General features: G+C 58.1%; 4 protein-coding genes across 20 annotated transcripts in view; 3 read left to right on the top strand and 1 right to left on the bottom strand.

Moving 5' to 3' along the window:
* Dnm2 (dynamin 2) overlaps positions 1-6,017 on the top strand; it is a 71,080-nt gene extending 65,063 nt beyond the window's left edge. For 7 of the 14 annotated variants that reach the window (XM_070002248.1, XM_070002253.1, XM_070002258.1 and 4 more), the window contains 6 exons: positions 269-378; positions 1,396-1,507; positions 1,671-1,835; positions 3,200-3,432; positions 3,927-4,169; positions 4,553-5,273. In XM_070002248.1, the coding sequence (XP_069858349.1) occupies positions 269-378; positions 1,396-1,507; positions 1,671-1,835; positions 3,200-3,432; positions 3,927-4,169; positions 4,553-4,622 (933 nt within the window). In that variant the 3' untranslated portion in view covers positions 4,623-5,273. Of the gene's footprint in view, positions 1-268; positions 379-1,395; positions 1,508-1,670; positions 1,836-3,199; positions 3,433-3,926; positions 4,170-4,552; positions 5,274-5,633 lie in introns of those variants that run through there. The other 7 variants (XM_070002261.1, XM_070002254.1, XM_070002260.1 and 4 more) reach the window with 2 other exon arrangements.
* On the bottom strand, positions 5,787-8,962 carry Tmed1 (transmembrane p24 trafficking protein 1). Its single transcript, XM_070002262.1, has 4 exons — positions 8,713-8,962; positions 8,015-8,112; positions 7,696-7,879; positions 5,787-6,751 (listed from the first exon to the last, which is right to left on the bottom strand). Exons 1-4 carry the CDS (start codon positions 8,893-8,895, stop codon positions 6,533-6,535), a joined length of 684 nt encoding a protein of 227 aa, XP_069858363.1. The 5' UTR covers positions 8,896-8,962; the 3' UTR covers positions 5,787-6,532.
* On the top strand, positions 8,094-21,859 carry CUNH19orf38 (chromosome unknown C19orf38 homolog). Its single transcript, XM_070002264.1, has 8 exons — positions 8,094-8,128; positions 13,813-13,905; positions 14,672-14,977; positions 16,296-16,388; positions 17,493-17,520; positions 17,907-17,950; positions 18,735-18,772; positions 21,377-21,859. Exons 2-8 carry the CDS (start codon positions 13,875-13,877, stop codon positions 21,506-21,508), a joined length of 672 nt encoding a protein of 223 aa, XP_069858365.1. The 5' UTR covers positions 8,094-8,128; positions 13,813-13,874; the 3' UTR covers positions 21,509-21,859.
* A 1,252-nt stretch (positions 21,860-23,111) lies between these two features.
* Positions 23,112-26,088, top strand: part of Carm1 (coactivator associated arginine methyltransferase 1) — a 38,564-nt gene continuing 35,587 nt past the window's right edge. For 2 of the 4 annotated variants that reach the window (XM_070002243.1, XM_070002242.1), the window contains exon 1: positions 23,112-23,466. In XM_070002243.1, the coding sequence (XP_069858344.1) occupies positions 23,247-23,466 (220 nt within the window). In that variant the 5' untranslated portion in view covers positions 23,112-23,246. The remainder of the gene's footprint in view (positions 23,467-26,088) is intronic. The other 2 variants (XM_070002244.1, XM_070002241.1) reach the window with 1 other exon arrangement.

Genomic DNA, 26,088 nt, shown 5'->3' with positions numbered 1-26,088 from the left:
CTTCCAGAATCTTCCAAGTCAACACAGCTGGCTGTGGCCTAGGCCACTAAGAGCAAGATATATCGTGGTCCAGAGTGCGGTCTCTTCTGCACCTGAGGCTGGCAAGGAGGGAGCCCCGTGGACCCTGGAGAAAGATGCTCTAAGCAGATAGCCTAGATGTGCAAAGGCCCTGGGGCGGGAAGCCTGTGGCTAGCGCCAGTCTTGGGCTAGTCCTTGCTGTGCCCTCCAGCCTGGAACTGTGACACCCCCCCCCCCGCTCCCCCCTCAGGAAAAGGAGAAAAAGTACATGCTTCCTCTGGACAACCTCAAAATCCGTGATGTGGAAAAGGGCTTCATGTCTAACAAGCATGTGTTCGCCATCTTCAACACGGAGCAGAGGTGAGCGCCCCCGGAGGCCCGGGGGACCCTGTGCAGACCCCACGTTCTCGAAAGGGAGACCCAGCCACGTGTGGTGACACACGTCTGTCGTCCCAGCTGCGTGGGACGTGTGAAAAAGTAGAGGGCAGTCTGGCAGGAAACAAAGCTGGTGTGGGTGTTTCTGCAGGCTGGTGGAGGGGAGGTGGCACCGTGGGCCTCGTGGGCGCCCTCTGGTGGCCCTGGGGAGGAACAGCCTGTGGAGGACTGAGCTGGCCTGGGAGAGGTGGGCGCAGGGTGGGGTCTGCCAGATGAGCCAGTTCCTCCTAGAGAGCTGTGAGGGCTTGGGCCTGTGGCTATGGGGGACTCAGTGGGGACGGCGGGCAGTGGGTGTGGGGCAGGGGTGTGGGTCCAGGCAGGGGTAGTCCTGAAGTAGCACTGCGTGCTGGGTGGAGGTCTGGCCTGGTATGTGTGAGGCCCTGGGATCCATCAGCACGGGGAAGAAAGTGTTTAAAAGCTAGACACCAAGCCGGGTCATCCTAGCTACTCAGGAGGCTGAGATCTGAGGATCAGGGTTCAAAGCCAGCCTGGGCAGGAAAAGTCCGTGAGACTTATCTCCAATGAACCACCAGAAAAGCCAAAAGCAGAGCTGTGGCTCAAGTGGTAGAGCACCAGCCTTGGGCACAAAGGCTCAGGCACAGCACCCAGTCCCTGAGTTCAAGCCCCAGGACCGACACACAGAAAAAGGAAAAGCAGTTTGCACCCAGTGTGGTGGAGCACACAGAGGCGCAGACAGGAGGATGGAGAGTTCTAGACCAGCCCAGGGTACCTAGTGACACCTTGCCCCTCCCCCAAAAACAGGGTGCATGCCTCCTGGGGCGCAGGGCTGTGGCAGAGAGCACTGCTGCAGACCTGGGCTGGAGAGGTGCATCATGGGACACACGCAGGGCTTGCTGGGAGGCTTGGGCACACGTTGGCATCCCGGGAGCCCGGGGTGGGAGGGACAGAGCCCCGGGCCCAAAGTCCCCATCTCCCCGCCAGGAACGTCTACAAGGACCTGCGACAGATCGAGCTGGCTTGCGACTCTCAGGAAGATGTGGACAGCTGGAAGGCCTCGTTCCTGAGAGCCGGGGTCTACCCCGAGAAGGACCAGGCAAGGGGGGCGCCCGTGTGTTAACGCTGAGAAGGCCATGGCAGGGTGTCATGAGGATCCAGAAAGTTCTGCAGCTAAAGCCCTGACCTGGGGGGGGAGGGGCACTGTGTCCCAGGCCCCCTGGCGCCGCCCGCCCCCCTCACCGTGCATGGTCCCCTTGCAGGCCGAGAGCGAGGACGGAGCTCAGGAGAACACGTTCTCCATGGACCCGCAGCTGGAGCGGCAGGTGGAGACCATCCGCAACCTGGTGGACTCGTACGTGGCCATCATCAACAAGTCCATCCGCGACCTCATGCCAAAGACCATCATGCATCTCATGATCAACAACGTGAGTGTGTCCCCCCCAGCCTGGCCTCGGGGACACTGAGCGGGCTCCTGACCCTGTTCAATAAGCCCACCGCAGCCATCAGCACGGAGAGACGTGTGCACTTCATCACAGTCAGTGTTTGGTGGCCAGGCTTTGAACTCAAAGACCTCGGGCTCTCACTCAGCTTACTTGCTTAGGCTGGTGCTCTACCACTTGAACCATGCCTCCAGTCCAGTTTTTTGGCTGGTTAATTAGAAGATGGTGTCTTGCAGACTTCTGCCTCGAATTGTAATCCTCCAGATCTCAGCCTCCTGCCTGAGGAATCACTTGAGGACGAGCTAGATGTGGTGATTTGTGCATTCTTCCCCCCAGCCACTGGAGGTTAAGAGGATTATGAGTTCAATGCCAGTCTCAAGAAAAGCAAGTAGGGGCTGGGAAGGTGGCTCAGTGGTAGAGTGCATACCTTGCATGCATGAGGCCCTGGGTTCGATTCCTCAGCACCACATAAGCAAAAAAAAAAAAAAAAAAGCCGGAAGCGGCGCTGTGGCTCAAGTGGTAGAGCGCTCGCCTTGAGCTGAAGAGCTGAGGGACAGCGCCCAGGCCCGGAGTTCAGGCCCCACGACCAGACCAAAAAAAAAAAAAAAGAAGAAGAAAAGAAAAATAAGTAACTGAGCAGAGAAAAGTGTTTAAAGGAAGCCCAGTTACAGCAAGTCGCTGGTGGCTCATGCCTGTCATCCCAGCTACTCAGGAGGCTGAGATCTGAGGATCATGGCTCAAAGCCAGCCCGGGCAGGAAAGTCTGTGAGACTCTTTTTTTTTTGGGTCCGGTCGTGGGGCCTGAACTCTGGGCCTGGGCGCTGTCCCTCAGCTCTTCAGCTCAAGGCTAGCGCTCTACCACTTGAGCCACAACGCCACTTCCGGCTTTTTCTTTTTGCTTATGTGGTGCTGAGGAATGGAACCCAGGGCCTCTGGCATGCAAGGCACATGCTCTACCACTGAGCCACCTTCCCAGCCCTCCATGAGACTCTTATCTCCAATAAACCACTAGAAAACCGGAAGTGGTTCCAGTGGTAGAGCACTATCCTTGAGCTGAAGAGCACAGGGACAGCGCCCAGGCCCAGAGTTCAAGTCCCACGACCGACCAAGAAAAAAAAAGAATTTCACAGGCTTTCCTGCCCAGCCTGGTTTCAAACCAAAATCCTCAGACCTCAGCCTCCTGAGTAGCTAGGATGACAGGCATGAGCCACCAGTGTCTAGCTTTCCTTTTTTCTGGGTTGCTGTGTGGAGCTGTGTGTCACCGTGTTGGGCACGCCCTCCCCTGCCCAGCCCCCACTCCCGCCGAGGCTGGGCTTCCCGGCCCCCTGACGTCTCGGCTCCTGTCCCCAGACCAAGGCCTTCATCCACCACGAGCTGCTGGCCTACCTGTACTCCTCAGCTGACCAGGGCAGCCTCATGGAGGAGTCGGCCGACCAGGCTCAGCGGCGGGACGACATGCTGCGCATGTACCACGCGCTCAAGGAGGCGCTGAGCATCATCGGGGACATCAGCACCAGCACCGTGTCCACGCCCGTGCCCCCGCCTGTGGACGACACTTGGCTCCAGAGCACCACCAGCCACAGGTCCCCGGGGCTCCGCGGGGGGGGGGGGGGGCTGGGGACCTGTCCATCCGCCACAGGGCTCAGCCTCTGGGGGGGGGCATAGAGAACCTTCTAGAAGGTTCTAGAAGATGAGCAGCATCCTGAGCTGCACAGCCAGCAGCCCCCTGGGCATGGCTGGCCATTGGGAGCGTCAGGCAGAGCAGGTGGCAGCCGCGGCCAGCAGGGATGGTATGGGGTATGTCGGAGTGGTGACCCCACTGAGAATGAGGGGTGCTCATTCTTTGTCCAGGGCTGGGGAGCGCAGGTACTCAGGCCCAAGGGGAGCCTTTGAGGCTCAGACAAGCTGGTTGGCATCATGGTGCCCGGGTTAGGTCAGGGCTGGGCTCTGGAAGGATCTGGTCATGCGCAGATGGATGGGAGGCCCTGGGCAGCCTGGTGAGGGGCCTTGGGCGGCAGGGGCGGGGCAGGGCGGCGTGCGCCCCCCTCTCCTAACATCCCTCTCCTCCCTCTTGCAGCCCCACCCCCCAGCGCCGGCCTGTGTCCGGTGGGCACCCCCCAGGTCGGCCCCCTGCAGTGCGGGGCCCCACGCCGGGGCCCCCCCTGACGCCCCTGCCCGTGGGGGCCGCAGCCTCCTTCTCCGCACCCCCCATCCCCTCCCGGCCGGGACCCCAGAGCGTGTTTGACCCCTTCTCGGCTCCGCCGCAGATCCCGTCTCGGCCCGTGCGGATCCCCCCAGGCATCCCCCCCGGGGTACCCAGGTAAGCACCCCATCCGCGCCCTGGGGCCCCTCCTCCCCCCCTCCCCCGAGTTTCACCCAGCAAAGTCCTTTAACCCACGTCAGGGTGACCGAGTCAGTGGGGCGCTGGGTTGCTGGCTTGTCTTCTGAGTTGCGGGGGGGCCGCCGCCGCTTCCTTCCTCCCTTCCTGGGGACCCCGTGGGCTTAGGCTGCCTTCTCCCCACTTCTGTGAGAATCGGGGGTGCAGCAAGAGGCAGGAGCCCCTTATAGGGCTCTCGCAGGAAGGGAGCTGGCAAGAGGGGACACCAGGCGGGGCCTTGCTTTGGGGTGACGCTGGGTGCTGGCCTTTGCCCTGCTTCCGGCCTCACTGCGGGTCCCCCCCATCTGTCTCTATTCTCTTTACAGCAGAAGACCCCCGGCCGCGCCCGGCCGCCCCACCATTATCCGGCCAGCCGAGCCCTCCCTGCTCGACTAGGCCGTGTGGGGCGCGTTGTCGGGGTGCAGGAGCCTCAGTGATCTGGGCCGCTCCCCGCCCGTGCTGGGACCAGGCTCTGGGGCGGGGGGGTGCAGCCCCTTCTGCCCTAGCCCCCTCCCCCATTTCTGGCTGGACACCGCACTGAGGAGCCCCAGGCCAGGGGCTTTGCACTTTGGGGACAGGGTGGGGCGTGGGGACCGTCCCCTGTGCCAGAGGACGGCTGTCGGCTGGCATGGCAGCGCTGCCTGGCCTCTATAGTTTGGGGGGACCCCAGGTAGAGCAGGGAAGCTGGATCACCAAGGCCCATGAATCCTGCTGGGGTTTGGGAGGTACAGGGCCCCCCCAAACATGGCCGCCCGCCTGGCCCACGCTGTACATATTCCTTCTCGGCCGTGTGAGCCGCAGCCTGGCCGCTCCGGCTGCCAGCGGTGCCTTTGCCAACCCCGAGCCCGGGCCGGCCCCGCCTCAGCCCCCCTCTTCCTCCTGGGGCTCTGTGGGAGGGGGAGGTGGGGGCCCCCGCCCGGGGTGGGCCTGGGCGCCCCTCTTCTGAGCAGAACTTCAGCTCGCGCACTCCTCGCTCGGTTTGGCCACTGTAAGTGCCTGCGCTGTATCCTATTAATAAACTAAAATAAAGGGAAGAAGTTTCTGGTGGCTGCCGTGTGGGCCTTTTGTGTCGGGGGGAGGGGGGGCAAACTGAACCTCCACATGTCATTGCTGGGGGCCGCTAGCTCCTGGGAGGGGGCACGAGGATGAGGGACCGGCCTCCCACCCCCTCCAGCAGCAGCCTCCCACCCCCTCCAGCAGCAGCCTCCCACCCCCTCCAGCAGCAGCCTCCCACCCCCTCCAGCAGCAGCCTCCCACCCCCTCCAGCAGCAGCCTCCCACCCCCTCCAGACCCTCCCACTTCTCCAAGCGCCCCCCCCCCCCCCCCCCCCGTCCCCGGGGCCGGGCCTCAAGGCCAGCAGGAGAGACACAGCCCAATGTTGCTTTCTGATTTTTCTTTTTGTGCCAGGCGACCACCTCCATTGGCTCCCGCCCGACCTTTCTTCTGATCTTCGTGGGAGACACCCCCAGCCCCCCCCCCCGCCAGCCTGGCTGCCCCTTGGGAGGGGGGGCAGGTCTGTCCCCCGTGGCCCTGCCCCTAAGCCCCAACCAGCAGGCCCTGTGATTTTCTGACCATAATTTATTGACTCCAGTACAGGGGAGGGGGCCGGACGCCCCTTTGTTCTTTGAGCCCCCACCCCCATCAACCCCATGTGGGGCCCCTGCAGGAAGAGGGGGTGGTCCTGCCCTCCTCCTGGTGTTCTGTTACCAGACTCTCCCCCATACACACACACACACCAGGCGAGGCGCAGGGCCCCTTTCCGTGGAATAAAGTGACTCCTGGTGGAAAGAACGTGGTGGCCACTGGTCTTGCCCCAGCTGGGAGAGCTGGGGGGGCGGGGCCTGCGTGCATGCGCAGCAGGCCCTGCTCTGCTGGCCGGGCTTGGGGGGTGGGGGGAGGGCAGGGAGGGAAGACTTTTGGCAATTCATCCACCGGAAGACTTGAGCTAAGGCACATTTTCAAAAAGAGACCCGCCCCCCCCGCCCCCCGCTGGGCAGCCAGGGGCTCACACCTGTCATCCTAGCTACTCAGGAGGGTGAGATGTGAGGATCACAGTTCGAGGCCAACCCCAGGCTGGAAAAGTCCATGAGCCTCTTTAGCTCCACTAAACTACCACACTGCCACTCCCATCATGCAGCCCTGGCCCCGGGGGGCGGGGGGACCTGCCCTGTCCAGGAAGGGCCATGCCTACAACCCGCCCCTCCCCCCAAACGCACAGCTCCTCCTGCGGTAAACTAAGGAAGGGACACCTAGTGCCACATGCCTGCTGCCCCCTTGGCTTTGTCCTTCACCCTCCGGGGCGGGGGCTACGTGGGCACAGGATGCTTGTCTTGGAAGAAGCGTTTAAGCGTGCACACTTGGAGTACGGCCACCAGCAGCAGCACGGCCATGTTGACGGCTGACCAGAAGTTGACGCGCTCCAGGTTGCCCTCCTGCAGGTTCCGGTCCCGCGCCTCGAAGGCCCGCAGCAGAGTCAGCACCTGGATGCTCCGCTCCAGTCTGGTCCTCATGGTCTCGATGGATTCCTGCGGGCAGAGGAAGCGGGCTTCTAGAAGAGTGACTCCATGCTAGCCGGAGGAGAGCTTGACAGCGATGAAGCTCCGCCTCCATCTGCCTCCTCCTCTGCCATTCACTGGCCGTGTGACCATTCGAGAGCCAATGAACCTCTCTGGGCCTGAGTTTCTTCTCTAAACGTCACTGGTCATTGCTATGGAAACTGAATGTGTAGGGTAGGGGATGTAACCCAGTGGTAGAGCATATGTTTAGCACCTGTGAGGCTCTTGGATCAAACCCCAGCATCAACCTCCCTCTCCCCCCCCCCAAAAAAAAGCCTAAATAACTGTACAGAACAAATTGCCATTAACATCTAGTTGCTAATTGAGTGCCTTAGCTATCTTGTGCCTGTTTCCCCTTCTGAGCAAAACAGTCATATATAGATGTGTGATATATGAGTCACTTATCATTTGAGACAAACATGAGTTATTTAAGCCCTTAAAACAAGATTTATACCTTAGAGATGAGTCACTGAGTTGATACACTATTAAAATTAAGTTGGGCTGGCCGATGGTGGCTCATGCCTGTCATCCTAGCTACTCAGGAGGCTGAGATCTGAGGATCATGGTTCAAAGCCAGCCTGGGCAGGAAAGTCCATGAGACTCTTATCTCCAATGAACCACCAGAAAACAAGAAGTGGTGCTGAGGTTCAAGTGGTAGAGCGCTCGCCTTGAGCTGAAGAGCTGAGGGACAGCGTCCAAGCCAAGTGAAGGCGGGGGGTGGGGATGGGGGGGGATACTCCAGCCAAAGAGGAAGCAGGAATAAGCAGTGTCTTGCTGAGTCGAGATCTGGATGGTGTGGCTTGGACATACTCTATGTAGCCCAGGCTGGCCGTAAACATTCAATCCTCCTGCCTCAGCCTCCCAGTGCTGGGATTAAAGGTGTATACCACTATCCACCCAGCTCTCAGGTGCACCTTGATATCCTCCATCTTGACATCCAACATTTCTTCAGGCTCCACCGCTTCTGCCCAGCCTTCCACCTCCTCGTCGTCTTGTAAGCTGTCAAAGATGAGCTCGAAGAACACCAGTTTCTCCGAGATCGTACTGAAGGAGTTGTCAAAGCATAACCTGTAGTCCCCAACCTCCGTAGGCTCCACCCTGAGTGGACAGACACACAGACTTGCGTGAGGGGCCGGCCAGCTGGCCTGTGGGGCCGGCCAGCCGGTAACCCGAGGCCACCGGGGAGTGTCAGGGCTGTAACCCAACCCAGGTAGGCTGCAGGACTTCACTCACGTGTGCACCCCATCAGCCTTGCGGGCCTCGCTGACCAACAGCACTCCCTGAGGGCTTTCCAGCGTGAAATCCACGTCCAGCCCCGCGCCTCCGATCACCTGGGGGGGCAGGCAGGTAAGAGCGGGAGGGCAGGTAGGATGGGCCCAGGGCGCCGGCCACGCGAGGCCAGGCTTGAGCCAGACCGCACTGACCCTCAGACGCCAAGGGCCTCGCTGAGCCCTGACACCAACACCTACGACCCGGCCCCGCCTCCCAGCTGCCAACTTGTCCCTCTGGCCAGGCTCAGCCCTCACCGAGCAAACACCAGTGGGTCCTTTCCCTCCGACCACGCCCCTGCGGGAGCTCCGGGATGGACGTTTGCCTGGCACCGCCCCAAGGAGAGGCCAAGACCTTTAACACCACGGCAGCCCAAATTCGGAGGGTGGCCACGCCCCCTGGCGTTTGGCCACGCCCACCCAAGAGGCTTCCCGTACCTGGCGTATGTCCCGCCCTTCCGGCTGTCTCACATTAGCCCCGCCTTCTTCATTCACACCCCTAGCGCGAGGCCCCGCCCCGTCCAAGCGCGCGCTAGCTCCGCCCCTACGCTCCCACGTGCTGGCCCCGCCCCTTCCGGCCTCAAAGCACGCCCGGTTCTAGTGCGTGGCCACGCCTCCTAGCCGTGTCCCCCAGCTAGTTCCCCTGGCCAGGGACCCCTCTACCTGGTACTCGGTTTCAAGGCTTGCATTAGCAGGCGCAGACTGGTAGAAACATTGCTTCTTCCCGGCGGGCAACAAGAACGTGAACTCCCCGTCCTGAATCGGCGGAGGTCCCGCCTCTGCCACACCAATTGGCGGCACTAGTAGCCATAGGGTCAAGGCTAGCGCGGCGCCGGCCGCCATCATCCGGGTCACCCTCTGGTCTGCTAACAGGCCGCGGTTCCTTTAAGGTGTTAGTCTTGCCCACCTCTACCACCGGGCGAAGCTGATTGGCTACCGCTTCTGTCCTTTGTCCAAGTGCCGCGAAGAGAAGCCTGAAGGACCCCCCCTGAGTTTGCAAGGTGCCGGTGCTAATGCCTGATGTACCCGGACACGCTCTCCCGTTTAGACTCCCCCTCCTCCCCCCGGAGGCCTGCGAGTCTAGTTTGTAGGATTGATGGCTGGTGGGAAACGAAAAGATGAAAAGATGAGTGACGTGATGGAACTTTTCTTCAGGCAAAAGTTAAGACGCCTAAGACAGAGCGTGGCGGGGGGGCGGGACCTAAGACGCCGCGGTTTTCCCGCCCCATTCTCACTCCCACACACACACACACTGCGCATGTCACCCATTGCGCAATCCGGCCTGGCGGGGCGGTTTACGTCTGCGCGCTGGGCGTGGCCCCGCTGCGGACCCGTAGGGCTCGCGTATAAAAGGGCTCAGCAGGGGGCGGAGGCGGGACGGCGGCGCTTGGCCGTCGGGGAGCGGCCGCGGTGTCGGGGTTCTCCGGCCTGGTCGCTGGGTCCCCTTCATCCCCTTCGCGCTTTTCATCAGTGTTGGGGGTGATGGAACTCCCCCCACCCCGAGCGAGATGAACTTTGACCCACAGCTAGGGTCTGGGCCTTCCTTTGGTCTGTGCCCCCCCCCCCGACCCCGCACCCCGCACCCCGAACCCCCCAGAGCCTCACACTCAGGGCGTGACTGATGGCAAAGGCCCCGGGTTCAGGGGACGGGAGCTGAGCCTAGCACCTTGAGGCATCGAAGCCTCAGTTTACCGGCTGTGCAGTGGGGGGTGCGGGCTGGGGGCCCGGCCATCGCGGGGCCTGGGGTGTTCATTTGGCTCCCGGCTTCTGGCCCGCTTTTCTCGGGCCACCTGTCCCCTGCCCTTTCTTTTTGTCTCTCAGCCTGTTATAGAAGAGTCTGGAAGCTGCCCCCCTTCTGAGAAGCAGACAGATAAACAACGTAGTCCTTTGGACAGGTGGACTCTACTTGGAGGTTCCCCCGTCTAAACATCTTCTTCTCTGGATGTTTAGACGGAAATCTGTGCTCTTCAAAGTGACCAGCAGAGGACACAGGTCACCGGCTCCCTGCCTGCCTTTGAGGAGTTGGCCCGTTTGGGGATTTTTTTCTTTCTTTCTTTCTTTTTTTTTTTTTTTTTGTCGGTCATGGGGCTTGAACTCTGGGCCTGGGCGCTGTCCCTCAGCATTTCAGCTCAAGGCGAGTGCTCTACCACTTGAGCCACAGCGCCACTTCTGGTTTACTGGTGGTTACTTGGAGAGAAGAGTCTTACAGACCTTCCTGGACTGGCTGACTTCCAATCATGATCCTCAGATCTCGGCCTCCTGAGTAGCTAGGATTACAGGAGTGTTTGAGATGACAAACTTTAAAAATACAGTCTGGGACTGGGAAGGTGACTTAGTGGTAGAGTGTTTGGCCCAGCATGCATGAAGCCCTGGGTTTGATTCCTCAGTACCACATACACAGAAAAATCCTGAAATGTTAGACGGGCACCAGTGGCTCACTCCTCTAATCCTAGCTACTCAGGAGAATGATACCTGAGGTTCAAGGTTCAAAGCCAGCCCGGGCAGGAAACTCCATGAGACTCTTTATCTCCAACAAACCACTAGAAAACCGGAAGTGGTGCTGTGGCTCAAGTAGTAGAACACTAGCCTTGAGCTGAAGAGCTGAGGGACAGCACCCAGGCCCAGAGTTCAAGCCCCACAACTGACAAAAAAAATAGAAAACAAATAACAACCAAATAGACCTTTGGAATCCACATTTATTCACGAAAGTGAGGTCCATGCCACCCTGGGAACCCCAGGGTTCCAAATGGCCATTTCCTTACCGAGATTTGGTTAGTGGGTGTTTTGTTTTGATGCAGGATTTGAACTCCAGACCTTATGCTCTTGATCAGCTTGCTTGCTCACAGCTGGTGCTCTATCACTTAGGCAACACCTGCAGCCTTACTTTTTGTTGGTTAATTGGCCATAAGAGTTTCAAGGACTTTCCTGCCCGGGCTGGCTTTAAACCATGATCCTCAGATCTCAGCCTCCTCAGTTGCTGGGATGACAGGCGTGCGCCAGTGCTTCTGGCTTGCGTGGTGTCTTTGTATCAGCATAGGCCAGGTAACACATGTTCTTTTCTGTTTCTTTGTATTGTGTCATCCTAGAGGGTGTGTGAAGTAGTATTTTGTTGAGGTTGATTTGTTTCCCAAATGATTAATGATGTCCAGTGCATCTGTGTGTCTTTAAGGAAATGACTATTGAAGTCTGTTACCCAGTTTAAATTTCTGTTGTTAAGTTGTCAAGAGTTCTCTATAAGAGGGCTGGGAAGGTGGCTCAGTGGTAGAGCGCTTGCCTCACATGCATGAGGCCCTGGGTTTGATTCCTCAGCACCACATAAGCAGAAAAAGCCAGAAGTGATGCTGTGGCTCAAGTGGTAGAGCACTCGCCTTGAGCTGAAGAGCTGAGGCACAGCGCCCATGCCCATGACTGGCCAAAAACAAAACAAACACTCTATAAGCTGAACACTGTAATCTTAGCTGAGATCTGAGGGTCTTGGTTCAAAGCCAGCCCAGGCAGGAAAGTCTGTGAGACACTTTTTTTTTTTTTTTGGTCGGTTGTGGGGCTTGAACTCTGGGCCTGGGCGCTGTCCCTCAGCTCTTCAGCTCAAGGCGAGCGCTCTACCACTTGAGCTACAGCACCACTTCCGGTTTTCTGGTGGTTTATTGGAGATAGAAGTCTCATGGTCTTTCCTGCCCAGGCTGGCTTTGAACCGAGATCCTCAGATCTCAGCCTCCTGAGTAGCTAGGATTACAGGTGTGAGCCACCAGCGCCCGCCTGTGAGACTCTTATCTCCAATAAACCACCAGAAAACCAGAAGTGGCGCACTAGCCTTGAGTTGAAGAGCTCAAGGACAGTGCCCAAATCCCAAATTCAAGCCCCATCTTTGACAGGAAAAAAAAAAAAAAGCTCAGGGACATCACCCAGGCCGTAAGTTCAAGCCCCATCACCACCACCACCACCACCAAAACAATTCTTTTTTCTTTTCTTTTTTTTTTTTTTTGGTCAGTCATGGGGCTTGAACTCTGGGTCTGGGCGCTGTCCCTCAGCTCTTCAGCTCAAAGCAAGTGTTGTACCACTTGAGCCACAGCGCCACCTCCATGTTTCTGGTGGTTCATTGGTGATAAGAGTCTCATGGACTCTCCTGCCTGTGCTGGCTTTGAACCGTGATCCTCAGATCTCAGCCTCCTGAGTAGCTAGGATGACATGCAAGAGCCACCAGTGCCCAGCTTAACAAAAGAATTCTTTATATAAGATGAAGACATAGGCGCTGGTGGCTCACGCCTGTCATCCCAGCTATTCAAGAGGCTGAGATCTGAGGATCACGGTTCAAAGCCAACCTTGGTAGGAAATTCTATGAGCTTCTTCAGTGAACCACCAAAAAGCTGGAAGTGGTGCTGTGGCTCATGTGGTAGAGCACCAGCCTTGAACAAAAAAGCACAAGGCACCGAGACCTTGAGCTGAAGCCCCAGGACCAGCAGAAAACATAAACTAGCTTCCTGCATATTAGCCCCGCCCCTCTGCCTGGAACACCTGTCTTCCTCTCTGCGTCCTGATGTCACCTTCCCTGCTCCCCCATCCCCTTTCCCAGCTGGAGTCCCTGGCTCACCCCTTGACCCACCCAGCCCCCCCTCAGCTGATGCGAGGCCACACCCGCCAGGAGGCTCCCCCAGCCCCACCCCCACCCCACAGGGAGCCCAGGAATGGGCAGAAGGAGGGTGTGGGGCCTTCAGGTCAGACACCAGACAAACGTCACATGGTCCACGACATGCCCCCATGATCCATCTCTGGGCTCCTAGTGGAAAACAGCTTCTTCACCTGTGAGCAGTGAATGCAATAAATTCGAGAATGTTCTTAACCCACCGTGGCCTAATGTAATTCATGTTCATAGACCATAATTCTATGTACATATGTATGTATCTCCAGGGGAGACAGGTTTGCAGAGGGGCTGGGTGTGGTGGAGCATGCCTGTAAGCTACTCAGGAGGTGGATGAAGGAGGATCGTGTGGGTTTCATGGCTTGGAAAAGTCAGAACAACTCCCCTCCCCTCCCTCCCCCCCTCTTGCAACAAATAATTCACCTGATAATCCTAGCTACTTTCTAAGATTGAGATTGAGAAGATCATAGTTTGGGACAAAAAGAAAAAAAAGTGAGCAAGACTCCATATCAACCAGTAAGATGAGGATAGTAGTGTATGCCTGTAATCATAGCTATGAGGGAAGAATGAACAGTGGGATTGCAGTCTGAGGCCAGCCACGAGCACCTACCTGAAAAGTAGGACCAAGTGGCATATGGCTCCACTTGGAATACCAACCCCAGTATTGCCAAAACGAAACAAGTAAGTTGGGCATGGTGGTGTATGCCTATAATACCAGCAATATCGCATCAACAGGAGGATCAAGGGCTGAGTTTGGCCTGGGCAAAAAGCCTGACACCCTATTTCAGCAATGACCTAAAGGCCGGGGATGGTGGCTCAGTGGTAGAGCGCGTGCCTCGCACACAGGAAGCCCTGGGTTCGATTCCTCAGTACCACATACCCAGAAAAAGCCAGAAGTGGCGCTGTGGCTCAGGTGGTAGCGCGCTCGCCTTGAGCTGGAGAAGCTCAGGGACAGCGCCCAGGCCCTGAGTTCAAGCCTGCACAGTCCCATCCCATCCCTAGCCCACGGCTCTGCCCCCAGTGGGCCCTGTGGCTTGGGGAACGGGTGGGGCCCCGGTCTGCTGGTTCTGTGCAACTTCCTGACTGCGAGCAAACACTCAGCTCTTCCCGCTTCTCTTTTCCCCCAGTGCCGGCCCTGAGCACTTGGCACGGAGCCCCGGACCCCACAGCCCAGCCTTCAGAGGACGCCATGCACTGGACACTTCTGTTCCTCGCAGCCGGTGAGTCCCACGATCCCCCCCACCCCTCTGACACCCCCAACCCCAACAGCTGCCAACCCTCCCATGAGGCTTTTAGAGGAGGTCATGTATTCCTGTCCCGACGGCCTGCCATCCTGTCCCCTCTGCCTCTGGCCTCACTGGAACTGCAGGCTTGAATCACGGTACTGGGCTTTAATGGTTGAGATGAGGTTATTGGAGAATGTATTTGGCCCAGGCTGGTCTCCAACTGAAATCCTCCACGTTTCCCTCTGCCAAGGACTTGGGACTAGAGATGTGAGCTACCCTGCCCGGCCCTTCTTCTTGACTTTTTAAATGGAGAAGAATATTTCATTCGTTCGTTCATTCATTTCATTCATTCAATCATTTATGGCTGTGCTGGGGTTGGAGCCCGGGATTTCCCATCTGTTAGGCAAGCCCTCCACCGCTGAGCCCCACACCAGCCTCATGGACTGTGTTTGAACAATCCATGTCCCCTGAGCCCTCAGCACACAGGGTGCAGCTCCCACACACACCCCACTTCCAGGAAGCCCTCGGCCTTTCCACGCCTCAACTCTCCTTGTCTCCTCCAACATGGGGTACGCAAGATGGGTAGAAGAGTTGCTTCTTCATCCAGTGCCCCTCCAACAGTGCTTCCCATGCGTCTCCCCGCCCCCCATCACGGCAGTGAGGATTTAGAGCAAAGCCAGGCCCAGAGAGGGTGACCAACTTGCCTGGGGCCACACAGCTGGCTGGGCCCGTGGGCCAACCCCCCCCTTCCACCCCGCAGGCGCCCTGGCCATCCCCGCCCCGTCCATCCTGCTGCTGCCCCCCTACCCGAGCAGCCTGGACGACCCCATCCACATCTCCTGCACGGCACCCCAGCACTTCGTGGGGGCCAACTTCACGCTGTACCGGAGGGAGCGGGTGATCCAGGTGCTGCGGGCCCCCGCCGACCAGCCGGGGGTCACCTTCAACGTGAGCGGAGGCCCCGAAGACCCCGGGGGCGCCTTCCGCTGCCAGTACGGGGTCCTGGGGGAGGACGATGAACCCCAGCTGTCCGACCTCAGCCAGCCCGTGCACGTGTCCTTCCCAGGTAAGCGCACCCACCCCGCTCCCAGCCCCCCAACGCCCCAACACCCCCGGGGCCCTCGGCCTCCTGCTCCCCCTGCCAGGCGAAGCGCGAAGGATTGGCAAGGAAAGGGTGCTATGTGCAGGGTGAACTCTTAGGAGATGACATTTGGGAGCAGACTGGAAAGAAATGGCGCACGGTGGTGCCCCCCGTCATCCCAGCGCGGAAGCAGAAGAGCCTGAGCTGGACGCCAGCCTAGACTATCCCACAGGGAGACTCGACTCAAGCTTGTGCCCCTAAAATAAATGTGTAGAAGAGCAAAGAGTTGGATGAGAACACTGCAGGCTGGGGCCCCGGGCGGTGCAAAGGCCCCGGGGCTGGAGCCCGTCTCCAGTGGTTGAGGAAATGGAGGAGCCCTGATGGCCGGAGGCTGAAGGTGTGGGTGATGCGGGGCAGGGGGTGAGGAGCCCGGGCAGGGGCCGGGGAAGGGAAGGACGTCAGCTGCGCAGCGGGTGAGCTGGCAGCCATGCTGTCCACCTGAAGGTGCCCAGCCTCAGGATGACAGAGTCCCTGTGTCCTCTCCCGCTCCCCGGTCAAAGGCTCCTTTCTCTCTCCTTGGTTCTGTGGTCTGGAGAGGGGTGTGGTCACCCCCTCCCACTCCAGATGCATGAATGGACAAGGCCCCAAAGTCGGGAGACCCAGCAGCGCTGGCCCCTCCCGCTCCCCAGCGGCTCTGACCTTGCCTGGGGTCAGAGCATCCTCTCTTGGGCTCACACGCCCATCTCTGAACCAATCATAATGCTGAGGGGGAGGGAATACGCAAATGAGAAGTTACAAAGTTTGCTAAATTCGCTGGTCCAGCTTTCTGAAGTCCCCCAGAAACTCTCTTATTGGCTCAGAGCACAGCCACATTCCTATCCTAGAACCAATAGCAATGGTGGGGGGGAGGGAATATGATAATGAGCGCTAAGGCTTGCTAAGTTCCCCCAGAGACTCTCTCATTGGCTTAGAACAATGCTTCAGCCCCATCTCTGAGCCAATCACAATGGCCAAGGGGAGGGAATATGCTAATGAGCCAATTCTAAGGCTGGCTAATTTTCCCCAGCGATTCATTGGCCCAGAGTACAGGCACATGTCTATCCTAGAACCAATCAGAATGACCAGGGGAGGGGCTATGCAAATGAGTCACTTTAAAAAGTCTGCTAAGTTCCCTGGTCCAGCTGCAGTCAGAGCAGGTGGGGCGGGGTGGGAGGTGTCTTACAGGGGAGGGGACAGATGACAGGGGTCCCACCCTTTGCTATGACCTACTCACATCCTCTCCCTCACCCCTGTTTTCTTCTAGTGCCCACCTGGATCCTGGCACTCTCCCTGAGTCTGGCCGGAGCCCTTCTCCTCCTCGCAGCGCTGGTGGCCATAGCTGTGGCCATCAGGAAAGGTAACGCGCATGCGCATAGCAAGGGTGGCCTGCTTCCGGGCAGGTGCGGCCACGCCTGGCTTTGCTCGCCCAGCTCTGTTGAAATGTAGTGCACACGCTAATAAGGCATACCACTCAGTTTGTGCCCACCATAAGCACAGGGGCAGAGAGCTCTTACGCCAAAGCTGAGCAGAGAAGCCGGCGCCGCAGGCCCACGCCTGTCATCCCAGCCACTGAGGATCGCGGTTCAAAGCCAGCCCAGGCAGGAAAGTCCATGAGACTCTCATCTCCAATGAACCACCAGAACACCACAAGTGGCGTGTGGCTCAAGTAGTAGAGCGCTGGCTGTAAGCAGGAGACGCTCAGGGGCAGGGCCTAGACCCCGAGTTCAAGCCCCAAGACTGACAAAAAACAAACAAACAATAAAGCCTATGAATGCTGGGCATGGTGGTTTATACCTGAAATCCCACGCTACTTACTGAAAAGTAGAGATATGGAACATCTTTGTTCAAGACCAGCCAGGGCAAAAAGGTAATGAGATTCCCATCTCAATGAACCGGCTGGGTATGGTGAGGTATACCTGTAACGCCAGCCTAGCACTCAGGGCATAGTGGCTGAACTACACAGAGATAGGAGAGACAGAGACAGTGAGAGAGGCGCTGTTAATTGTAGCCCTCATAGTGAATGACAGATTGTCTAGAGGACGCAGGGTTGGTTTCAGGGGACTTGGGTAGTGCTGGGATTTGAACTCAGGGCCTCGAGCTTCTAGGCAATGGCTATACCATTCAAGCCGTGCCCCCTTACAAAGGGAGCTGTGTGGCTTTTTTGCTTAAGGAACTTGGGGGGGCTGGGAAGGTGGCTCAGTGGTAGAGCGCTTGGCTTGCATGCCAGAGGCCCTGGGTTCCATTCCTCAGCACCACATAAGCAAAAAGAAAAAAGCCGGAAGTGGCGCTGTGGCTCAAGTGGTAGAGCGCTAGCCTTGAGCTGAAGAGCTGAGGGACAGTGCCCAGGCCCAGAGTTCAGGCCCCATGACTGGACACCCCCCCCCAAAAAAAAAGAAACTTGTTGGGTGCAACCAGAATGAAAAAAAAAATCTAACCAATCCCGATCTCTTTCTGATTGCAGTGAAAGTGAAAAACTTGCAGAAGCAAAGGTGAGGGGGATCGCGTGCTTTCCCTGCCTGGGGGTCTGCCTACCCCTCGGGAGACGGACGGACAGGTGCCATATATTAAGCGCCTACTGTGTGCTGGCTTCTGTCACCCTCCCAGCCGCCTTGGAAGCAGGCCCAACAAACAGACCCATTTTACAGATGGCACACTGAGGCTCAGTGCTCAGGCACGCTAGGGAGGGCCAGGCAGTGCTGTGGGTGGCCTGGGATAATGAACTTGCTTCGCTCTGGGGGAAGCAAGTGTCTTGTGAGGAAAGTCTGTGGGGTTGGAGATTAAAGGCTCATTTTGGGGGGGCGGGAAGGGCATTCTGGTTAGAGGATGAGGATGTTCTAGAACAACTGGGCCACCTTTGCCCTGTCTCCGTCTGCAGGGAGCGAGAATCCTGCTGGGCCCAGGTGAATTTCTCCAGCACAGGTGGGTGCTTCCACTCCAGGGGTGTGTGTGTGTGTGTGTGTGTGTGTGTGTGTGTGTGTGTGTGTGTGTGTGTGTGTGTGTGTGTGTGTGTGTGTGTGACTGAAAGTCTCTTTTCCATCAATGCTGGGGCCTTTCACTGGCTTTCCCCCGCCTACACCCCCCACCTGTGCCATCACCTAGAACCTTCTCTCTCCCTCTAGCCTCAATCTGTGGGTTACTTCCTCCAGGAAGCCCTCCCTGATTTCTCCAGCGGAGGAGGGTGTATGTGGGGGAACCTATGCTTGCTATATACATGACCCTGGCACCCTGTCCCTGTGCATACCCCTCGGTGGAAACACAATGCAGTGATCCCTTGTGGCTTTGAGCTTCCTTCATTGATCCCCAGCGGGAGCTCCATTGCTGTTCCATTGCTGTCCACAGGGTGTAGTTCTGATGGTGGCCACGAGGGGGCGACCCAAGCACGCTGCTCTGCTTTTTCTATTTATTTTTGTGCCTCACCCAGGGCCTGAACTCAGGGCCCCGGCACTGTCCCTGAACTTTTTTTTTTTTACTCAAGGTTGGTGCTCTACCACTCGAACCACAGCTCTGCTTCTTGCTTTTTGGTGGTTCATTGGAGATAAAGAATCCCACAGACTTTCCTGCCCTGGCTGGCTTCGAACCCTGATCCTCAGATCTCAGCCTCCTGAGTAGCTGGGGTGACAGGCAGGGGAGGGTTCCCCAAGACAGCCCTGTCCCCTGAGCCCGTGACAACAGTCCCCAACCACAGCTTTCCTCTGTGTTTCAGACATGTCGTTCGACAACGCTCTCTTCTCCATCTCCACGGTGAGTAGCCTGCACCCCAGGCCCCCGTCACCTGCTGCTGATCTGAACTGGGGTACAGTATGGTGGGTAGGGGCTACCTTCCAGGATGCAAATTGCTTGCTTTAGAGCTCAGGGGAAAGCCCTGGAATCTGGGAACCAGGAGAAATTTCCTAGAAACCCGGGCTTTGAGACTGAACCCCAGAACTGGCTCTGAAAGTTCCAGATGATTAAGAGAAGCAGCAACGTCACTGGGCACCGCTGTGACAGTGGGTTGTTTGGACATCCACGGCTCGTGCCTCTCAGAATGGTGACACAGGACTTGGAGTAGCCTGGAGGCCACTTTGGGGGTTCCCCTTCATCGAGATCTGTGACAGTCTTATACAGTCTGGTCCTCTCCTGGCCCTGAAATGAATTATTTTTTCTTTCTTTTTTTTTGTTGGTCGTGGGTCTTGAACTCTGGGCTTGGGTGGTGTCCTTGTGCTCTTCAGCTCAAGGCAAGCGCTCTACCCCTTGAGCCACAGTGCCACTTCTGGTTTTCTAGTGGTTTATTGGAGATAAGAGTCTCTCAGACTTTCCTGCCTGGGCTGGCTTTGAACCATGATCCTCAGATCTCAGCCTCCTGAGTAGCTAGGATCTGGCGCCCTGAACTCTATGAATCAGTCAGTGTCTCCCCATGAAGAGGGGTTCCCACTCAGCGGGGCAGGGGGGGAGCAGGCCTGGAGTTCCCATACCAAGTGACTCATAGATTCCCAGGGGGACACACAACTGCTACACAAGTTTAATTTTACCCAAGTGGTGGACTGCAGCCAGGTGTTCACCTGTGCCCTCTGGTGGCCACTGTGGGAAGTACACACTGTGTTCGGCTAGAGCCCCCACCTATCCTGGGGACCTACGTCCAGGTGACTGACACTCTCCGGTGCTGGTGGCTGGCAGAGGCCTCACAGCACACCAAGCACAGGGCAGTTCTGTCCTCCCTGTTGGCAGCAGAAGTGGCGGGAGACACCAAACAGCTTCAGATCCCGGTGATGGGAATGGAGGACTGGTTTTTGGAATGGCTGAGCCAGTCAAGCCAGGTGGGAATACTGGGAAAGGCATTTTTTAGAAATGCCCATGACCCACCATACCCACTTCCCAAGAGCAGAGTGAGACCCCAGCCTGGAGTTCCAGGGAACAGCCGGCAGGGAGGGAAGAGGTTTTAATGCATGCCTGTTTACACACCCTGAGGCCTGAGCTCTGAGAACAAATCTGAGAACAGATCTGAGAAAGTGCTCATGTCCAAATCCCCTTTTTTTTTGGAAGACTGTGTAATATTCCACTGCATCAAGGAACCAAATTTCGTTGACACTGGTGTGGATGGACAATGGGGCTACCTCCATCTTTTCTACCTTTTGGCTGATATGAATATAGATGTGCAAATATCTGAGTTTTTGCTTTCAATTTTAGTTTAGTTTTTTTTTCCCATCCTTTCTAATGCTGGGAAATGAAGCCAGGTTCTCAGAAGGCTGAGCAAGCACTCTTTGTGTAACACTCTGGTCTCTGCTTTTATTTTCTTTTCCCCTTTTTTTGTGTGTATGTGTATCGTGATACTAAGGCTTGAACTCTGGGCCTGGGCGCTGTCCCTCAGCTCTTCAGCTCAAGGCTAGTGCTCTACCACTTGAGCCACAGCGCCACTTCCGGCTTTTTTCTTTTTGCTTATGTCGTGCTGAGGAATCGAACCCAGGGCCTCAGGCTTGCAAGGCAAGCGCTCTACCACTGAGCCACCTTCCCAGCCCTCTTTTTGAACCTTTACAAATCCACTTCCAGCTTTTACTTTCTGCCTTGGAAGATTTGCTAGGCAACTTTCCACTACTTTGGGGGTAGGGTTACCTCGTTTTACAAAGGGGAATTGTTGGGTCTGGATCTAGGCTCTATGCAGTGGGGGTCACCCAATGAAAGAGGGGGGCCACTCTGAGTGAACCCCAGAAGTTCTAGCATTTGGCCTGAAGGAGAGACAGCCAGTGACATACCCGTCATTTCTATATTGCTTCAAGCCTCATAATGACTCTAGCAGGGTCGCCTAGGGTTTGGTGGAACCCCGGGGACTCCTGGGGCCCCTGGGATGTCTGAGGTTCAAGTGACAGATGCCCAGGGGTAGTAGTAGCATTCTCTTCAATTTCCTGAAGGGGAAACGGAGCCAGGTGCTCAGTTTGGCTCCTGCCTGTCATCCTAGCTACTCCGGAAGTTGAGATCTGAGGATGATGGTTCAAAGCCAGCCAGGACAGGAAAGTCCATGAGACTCGTATCTCCAACAAACTACCAAAAAAGCTGGAGGTGGAGCTGTGGCTCAAGTGGTGGAGTGCCAGCCTTGAGCCCAAAAGAACAAGGACAGGGTCCGGCATGCAAGCCCCCAAACTGACAAACAAAAAGGGAAACAGACATTCAACCAATCTCAAACTGCTCAGAAGAGATGTTCCTGGATTTTAAACAGTTCTTCTGTTTCCACCAGCTCAGCAGGCAGGGAGGGGGGAGGAGAAATCTCTCAGGATGGAGTGGTGCGATGACTGTCCAGCAGACTGTAAATGTGGGGAGACCCTAGCTTCTGATACCCCAAATCACCCGATTCTTTCTTTTCTTCCATGGATGAAGAAAATGACCTCAGAAGATCCAGGAGCCATCTTGGATGCTCACCCTGACAACTCTGGACCCCGAAAGAGACCTACCTCTACATCCTCCTCACCGGAGCCCCCCGAATTCAGCACTTTCCGGGTGTGCCCATGAGAATGGGGGGGCAGCTCTTTTCTTCCAGTTGCCCAGGCCAGCCTTCTGGAGCTGGACTTGGGGGGACAAGGGGCCTGCAGCTGCTGCTTACTCAGGAAATTGAACGGGAGATATGAAAGGAGTCCCCTAGCCTCAGGACCTTCCTCAAAGATGGCAGAGAGGAAGCCCCCTAGGCTCGGAGGGTTGGAGGGTGGCAGAAAGCAAGGCCCCCTTCCGCCGCTCCAGCCCTCAGTTTCTCCATTCCTACTTGCAGTTGGTCAGGTGATGTGACTCTTCAGGACTGGGTTTTGTGGGCGGTCCGTGTGTCCACCCGCCAGCATCTCTAAGTTATTAATTACATCACGTGACACAGTGCCCCCCAAGGCCTCTGTGGGGTGTGATTTTCAAGCTTTGGCCGTCTGGGGTCCAACTGACAGACCTCGTCCGCTCATAGGAGGTGCCCATCCCCGGGGACGGGGCTGGGGGGCGTAGGAAGCCTTTGAGGGTCCAGAGAAGGGAGGCGATGCTCCTCAGGGGTCTCTGCATGGTGGGGGACCGAAGTTAGAATGACGAGGGGGTGGGGATGGAGGAAAATGTTGGGGGTCACATGAAGGGGTTCAGGTAAAGGGAAGAGCTATAGAAAATGGGAATTGGGTATGAACCCCTTGCGGCCCCCGAAAGGGATGGGCTGGGAAATAGCCGAGGGGGGGTCGCGGCAATTGTTGGAATCAGCCCCATGGGAAGCAGAGAGGGGAGATTGGGGGGAAACCCCAGATAGCGTTGGAAGAATGACCCGGGACAAGTAGAACGCAAAGGCACACGCCCAAGGGGCGGGGCCGCGGCTGGGCGTGTCCCCGGCCTATGGCCACGCCCCCGTAGGATCAACCTCCCAATCCCCTCCCGCAAGGCCTGTACCAATACGAGGGCAGCAGGGCTGGCGTGGGGGCGGGGCCTTACGACCATTGGCCACGCCCCCAGCAGGCTGCTTCACAAAGCCGGGCGGGGCCAAGGGGCGGAGCCTAGCCTCGGGCGTGTCCGGGGAGCGGGGTTGCCCACGGCCTTGGATACGTCTCAGGCAGGGAAGCCGGCTGACAAAGCGCGGCCCTCTCTGCGCTGGGCGGAGCTTAGGGAGGGGAGGATGGCGTCCGCGAGGCGCACGCTAGGCCTCAGCCCTTCCGGAACCCCCGCTCTGTTTTCTAAAGCGTGGCCATTCGCGCGACGCCGGCATGGGGGCGGAGTCCAGACTTGGAGGGTGTGTCCTTTCACCAAGTCCCGCCCCGTGACGCAGGCGGCGCCTAGCCCACTTGGAGCAACCTCCGGGACTTACCCAGCGCGGGCGTTCGCGCTCGGCGTCCGGATGGGGGCGGGGCCCAGGACCCCCCTAGGAGGCGTGGCGCGCGGCCTTAGCAACGCCCCCTGACGCACGCTCCACCCCCGACGTCCCAGCGCCGCGGAGCCACCTCACAAAGCGGCGACCTTTCGCGCCGGCCCCGCCCCCTGGGCGCCCTCTCTCTCTCCCGGCGCCCAAGTCCGCCAGCAGGGGCCGCTGCGCCACCGGGCCGAGCCGCGCCGGCGGCGGCGGGGCGTCGCGTGGCCGGCAGGTGGCGCTGCCCGGCTCGGCCTCGGCCTCGGCCTGCGCGGCGGCGGCGGCGGCGGCGGCGGCGGCAGCGGCGGCGGCGGCGGCCTGGGCCCGGGCGCGGCGGCGGCGGCGGCGGCGGCGGCGGCGGCGGCAGCGGTGGGGCCTGGAGCCGGATCTAAGATGGCAGCGGCGGCGGCGGCGGTGGGGCCGGGTGCGAGCGGCGCGGGGACAGCGGTCCCGGGCGGCGCGGGGCCCTGCGCGACCGTGTCGGTGTTCCCCGGCACCCGCCTCCTCACCATCGGCGACGCGAACGGCGAGATCCAGCGGCACGCGGAGCAGCAGGCGCTGCGCCTCGAGGTGCGCGCCGGCCCGGACGCGGCGGGCATCGCCCTCTACAGCCGTGAGTGCGGGGGGGTGGGGGGGCCGGGGCCGGGGGCCCAGGCCGCGCGGGGTGCGGGGCCGCGCACGCGGCGGGCCGGCGGGGGGGGGGGCGCGCGCCCGGCGCGGGGGTCCGGGAGGGTGGGAGAGGGGGTGCGGGGGGGGAGCCGCGGCGACGGGAGGGGGTGGCGGGGCGCCCCGGCGTGCGGGGACCCAACGAGCAGAGGGGGATCGGGGCGCCCCGGAGCAGGAGGAGGACGGGGAGGGAAGCGGGAAAAAAATGTGTGAGATTTCCGAGGGGGGGCGCCGGGCTGGACGTGGGGGGGTCGCGAGTGGAAGGGGAATTCCGAGGGATCGGTTGGGGGCTGGGGATCGGGTGTGGCCGCGGTGGCGGGGAGGAGGGTGTGGTGTGTGCGGGGCGTCGGGCCATCTCGGAAGGGGGGACCCCCCTCCTCCCGCACCCCTCCGCGGACTTTCTGTAAGGACTGTTGGAAAGTGGCTTCCAGTGTGTGTGTGGGGGGGGGTCCCGGCGAGGACGGCTGGGCCTGCGGGACCCCCTCGGCCCCCCCCCGTCCCGGTCGAGGAGCCTCTGAAGCTGGGGGGGGCTGCCCCGGCCGGGCCTCCCGAGGGCCCCCCGGGGTGGAAACGTGGAGGGGAAGGCGGCCTCGCCACGCGCCGCCGCCTCCGGCCCTCTCTCGGGGTGTGGGGTGGGAAATGTGAAAAAGACGGTGACATTCTCCCAAGCTGCTTTCTGAAGTGACATTTGGGGGCGATCGCACGTGGGCCTGGCTCCAGCCGCCCCTCCCCACCATCTTTGTGGGGTGTTCGGTCCAATTCCCCCCCCTTCTTTTTCCCTTTCCTCCGGTGACTCTCCTGCGGTTCGTCGTTCCCATTTTGCTATTCTGTTTCATTCGGCTTTTGTCTCCCGGGATTGCTCTGGGGAGGCCTTTGAACTGGCTTTGGTCCCCCCACCCCACCCCGGGGAGGGGGAATTTGGGGGTGGGGTTACTTTTTGGGGGGAACCGGGAGTTCCGAAGGGAAGTGAGGTGTGCTCAGGTCACACGGGGCTCTGGGCTCCCTTCCTCCTGAGTCTGAAGACGCTCGCCGGGGAGTGGGGAGTGGGTCCGGCCGTGCGTGTGCTCGGGACCCACACTAACTACGCTCAGCAGGACCCCAGATGGTTTCTAGGGAGCCAATTCCTCTGGCCAGCCTTCAGGGGCATCCGATGAAGGTTTAGTTTCTCCAGCTGGGGCTTCTAGAGCTTGCTGGGGGTGGGGGTGGGGGACTCGTGGGAAGCAGGCCTGGTAGCGCACCTCTGTAGTCCCAGCACTCTGAGGCAGGAGGTTTATGGAGGTAAAAAGGCCAGCTTGGGCTCCATAGAGACCCTGTCCAGAAAACAAAGTTCTGGGAGAGTTGATCTGCCTGTTTAAACTTTCTCTTTCTTTTCTTTTCTCTTTGTGCTGGTCCTGGGGCGTGAACTCAGGGCCTGGGCGATGTCCCTGAACTTTTGTGCTCAAGGCTGGCGCTCTACCACTTGAGCCACAGCTTCACTTCTGTTTTTTTTTTTGTTGTTGTTGTTGTTGTTAGTTAATTGGAGACTAGAGTCTGGTGAATTTTCTTGTCCAGGCCAGCTTCAAACCCAGATGATCACATCTCAGCCTCCTGAGTAGCTAGGCTTACAGGTGTGAGCCACCAGGATCTGGCTTCCTGTTTAAACATTGTTAAAAAAAAAAAAAAGAAAAGAAAGAAAAGAAACATAGATCATTTTCAGTTTATGGACTTTGGAACACAGTGTAGCATTCTCTAATGCCCCATTCCCATTCCCGATTTCCTTTATTCTTAACATTGCTGTTCCAGGAAAGCTTTAATGTTTTGTGACTTTTTATTTTTATTTTTTGGTCAGTGGTCAGGGCTCTGTCCCTGAGCTTTTTTGCTCAAGGCTAGCACTCTACCACTTGGAGCCACTGTACCACTTCCTGTTTCCTGGTTGTTAATTGGAGATGAGTCTCATGGGCTTTTTCCCCCACAGCTGGCTTCCAACTATGATCCTCAGATCTCAGCCTCCTGAGTAGCTAGGATCAGGTGTGAGCCACTAGCGCCTGCTGGTTTGTGATTTATTTTTTTATTTTTTGTTTTTGTGGCAGGTGGTATGGCTTAAACTCAGGGCCTAGACACTGTCCCTGAGCTTTTGAGCTCAAACCTAGCACTCTACCACTTTGAGCCACAACGCCACTCTTGTTTTTTGTTTTCTGGTTTTTAATTGAAGAGTCTAATGAACCTTCCAATGGCCCCACTAGCTTTGGCTATAGTGATCCTCAGATTTCAGCCTCCTGAATAGCTGGGATTACAGGTGTGAGCCACCTGTCCCTAATGTGGTTTTTCTTTTTAAATTCTAATTTATTTTATTTTATTTTTTGTGCCAGTCCTGGGGCTTGAACTCAGGGCCTAGGTGCTATCCCTGAGATGTTTTTGCTCTAGGCTAGCATAGTACCCCTTGAGCCACAGTTCCACTTCCGGCTTTTCTTTTAGTATTCAATTGGAGATCCTTCTCTTCTGGAATTCAGAGCTGGCTTTGAACTTTGATCCTGGGATTACAATCTCCTAAGTAGCTGGGATTATGGGCTTGGGCCTGTTTTGTGTTTTC

This window comes from Dipodomys merriami, unplaced genomic scaffold (assembly GCF_024711535.1).
Source record: "Dipodomys merriami isolate MVZ:Mamm:240054 unplaced genomic scaffold, mDipMer1.0.p SCAF_6, whole genome shotgun sequence".
Taxonomy (NCBI): Eukaryota; Metazoa; Chordata; class Mammalia; order Rodentia; family Heteromyidae; genus Dipodomys; species Dipodomys merriami.
The sequence above is the reverse complement of the archived record's forward strand: the minus strand, read 5'-3'. Positions and strand labels throughout refer to the sequence as shown.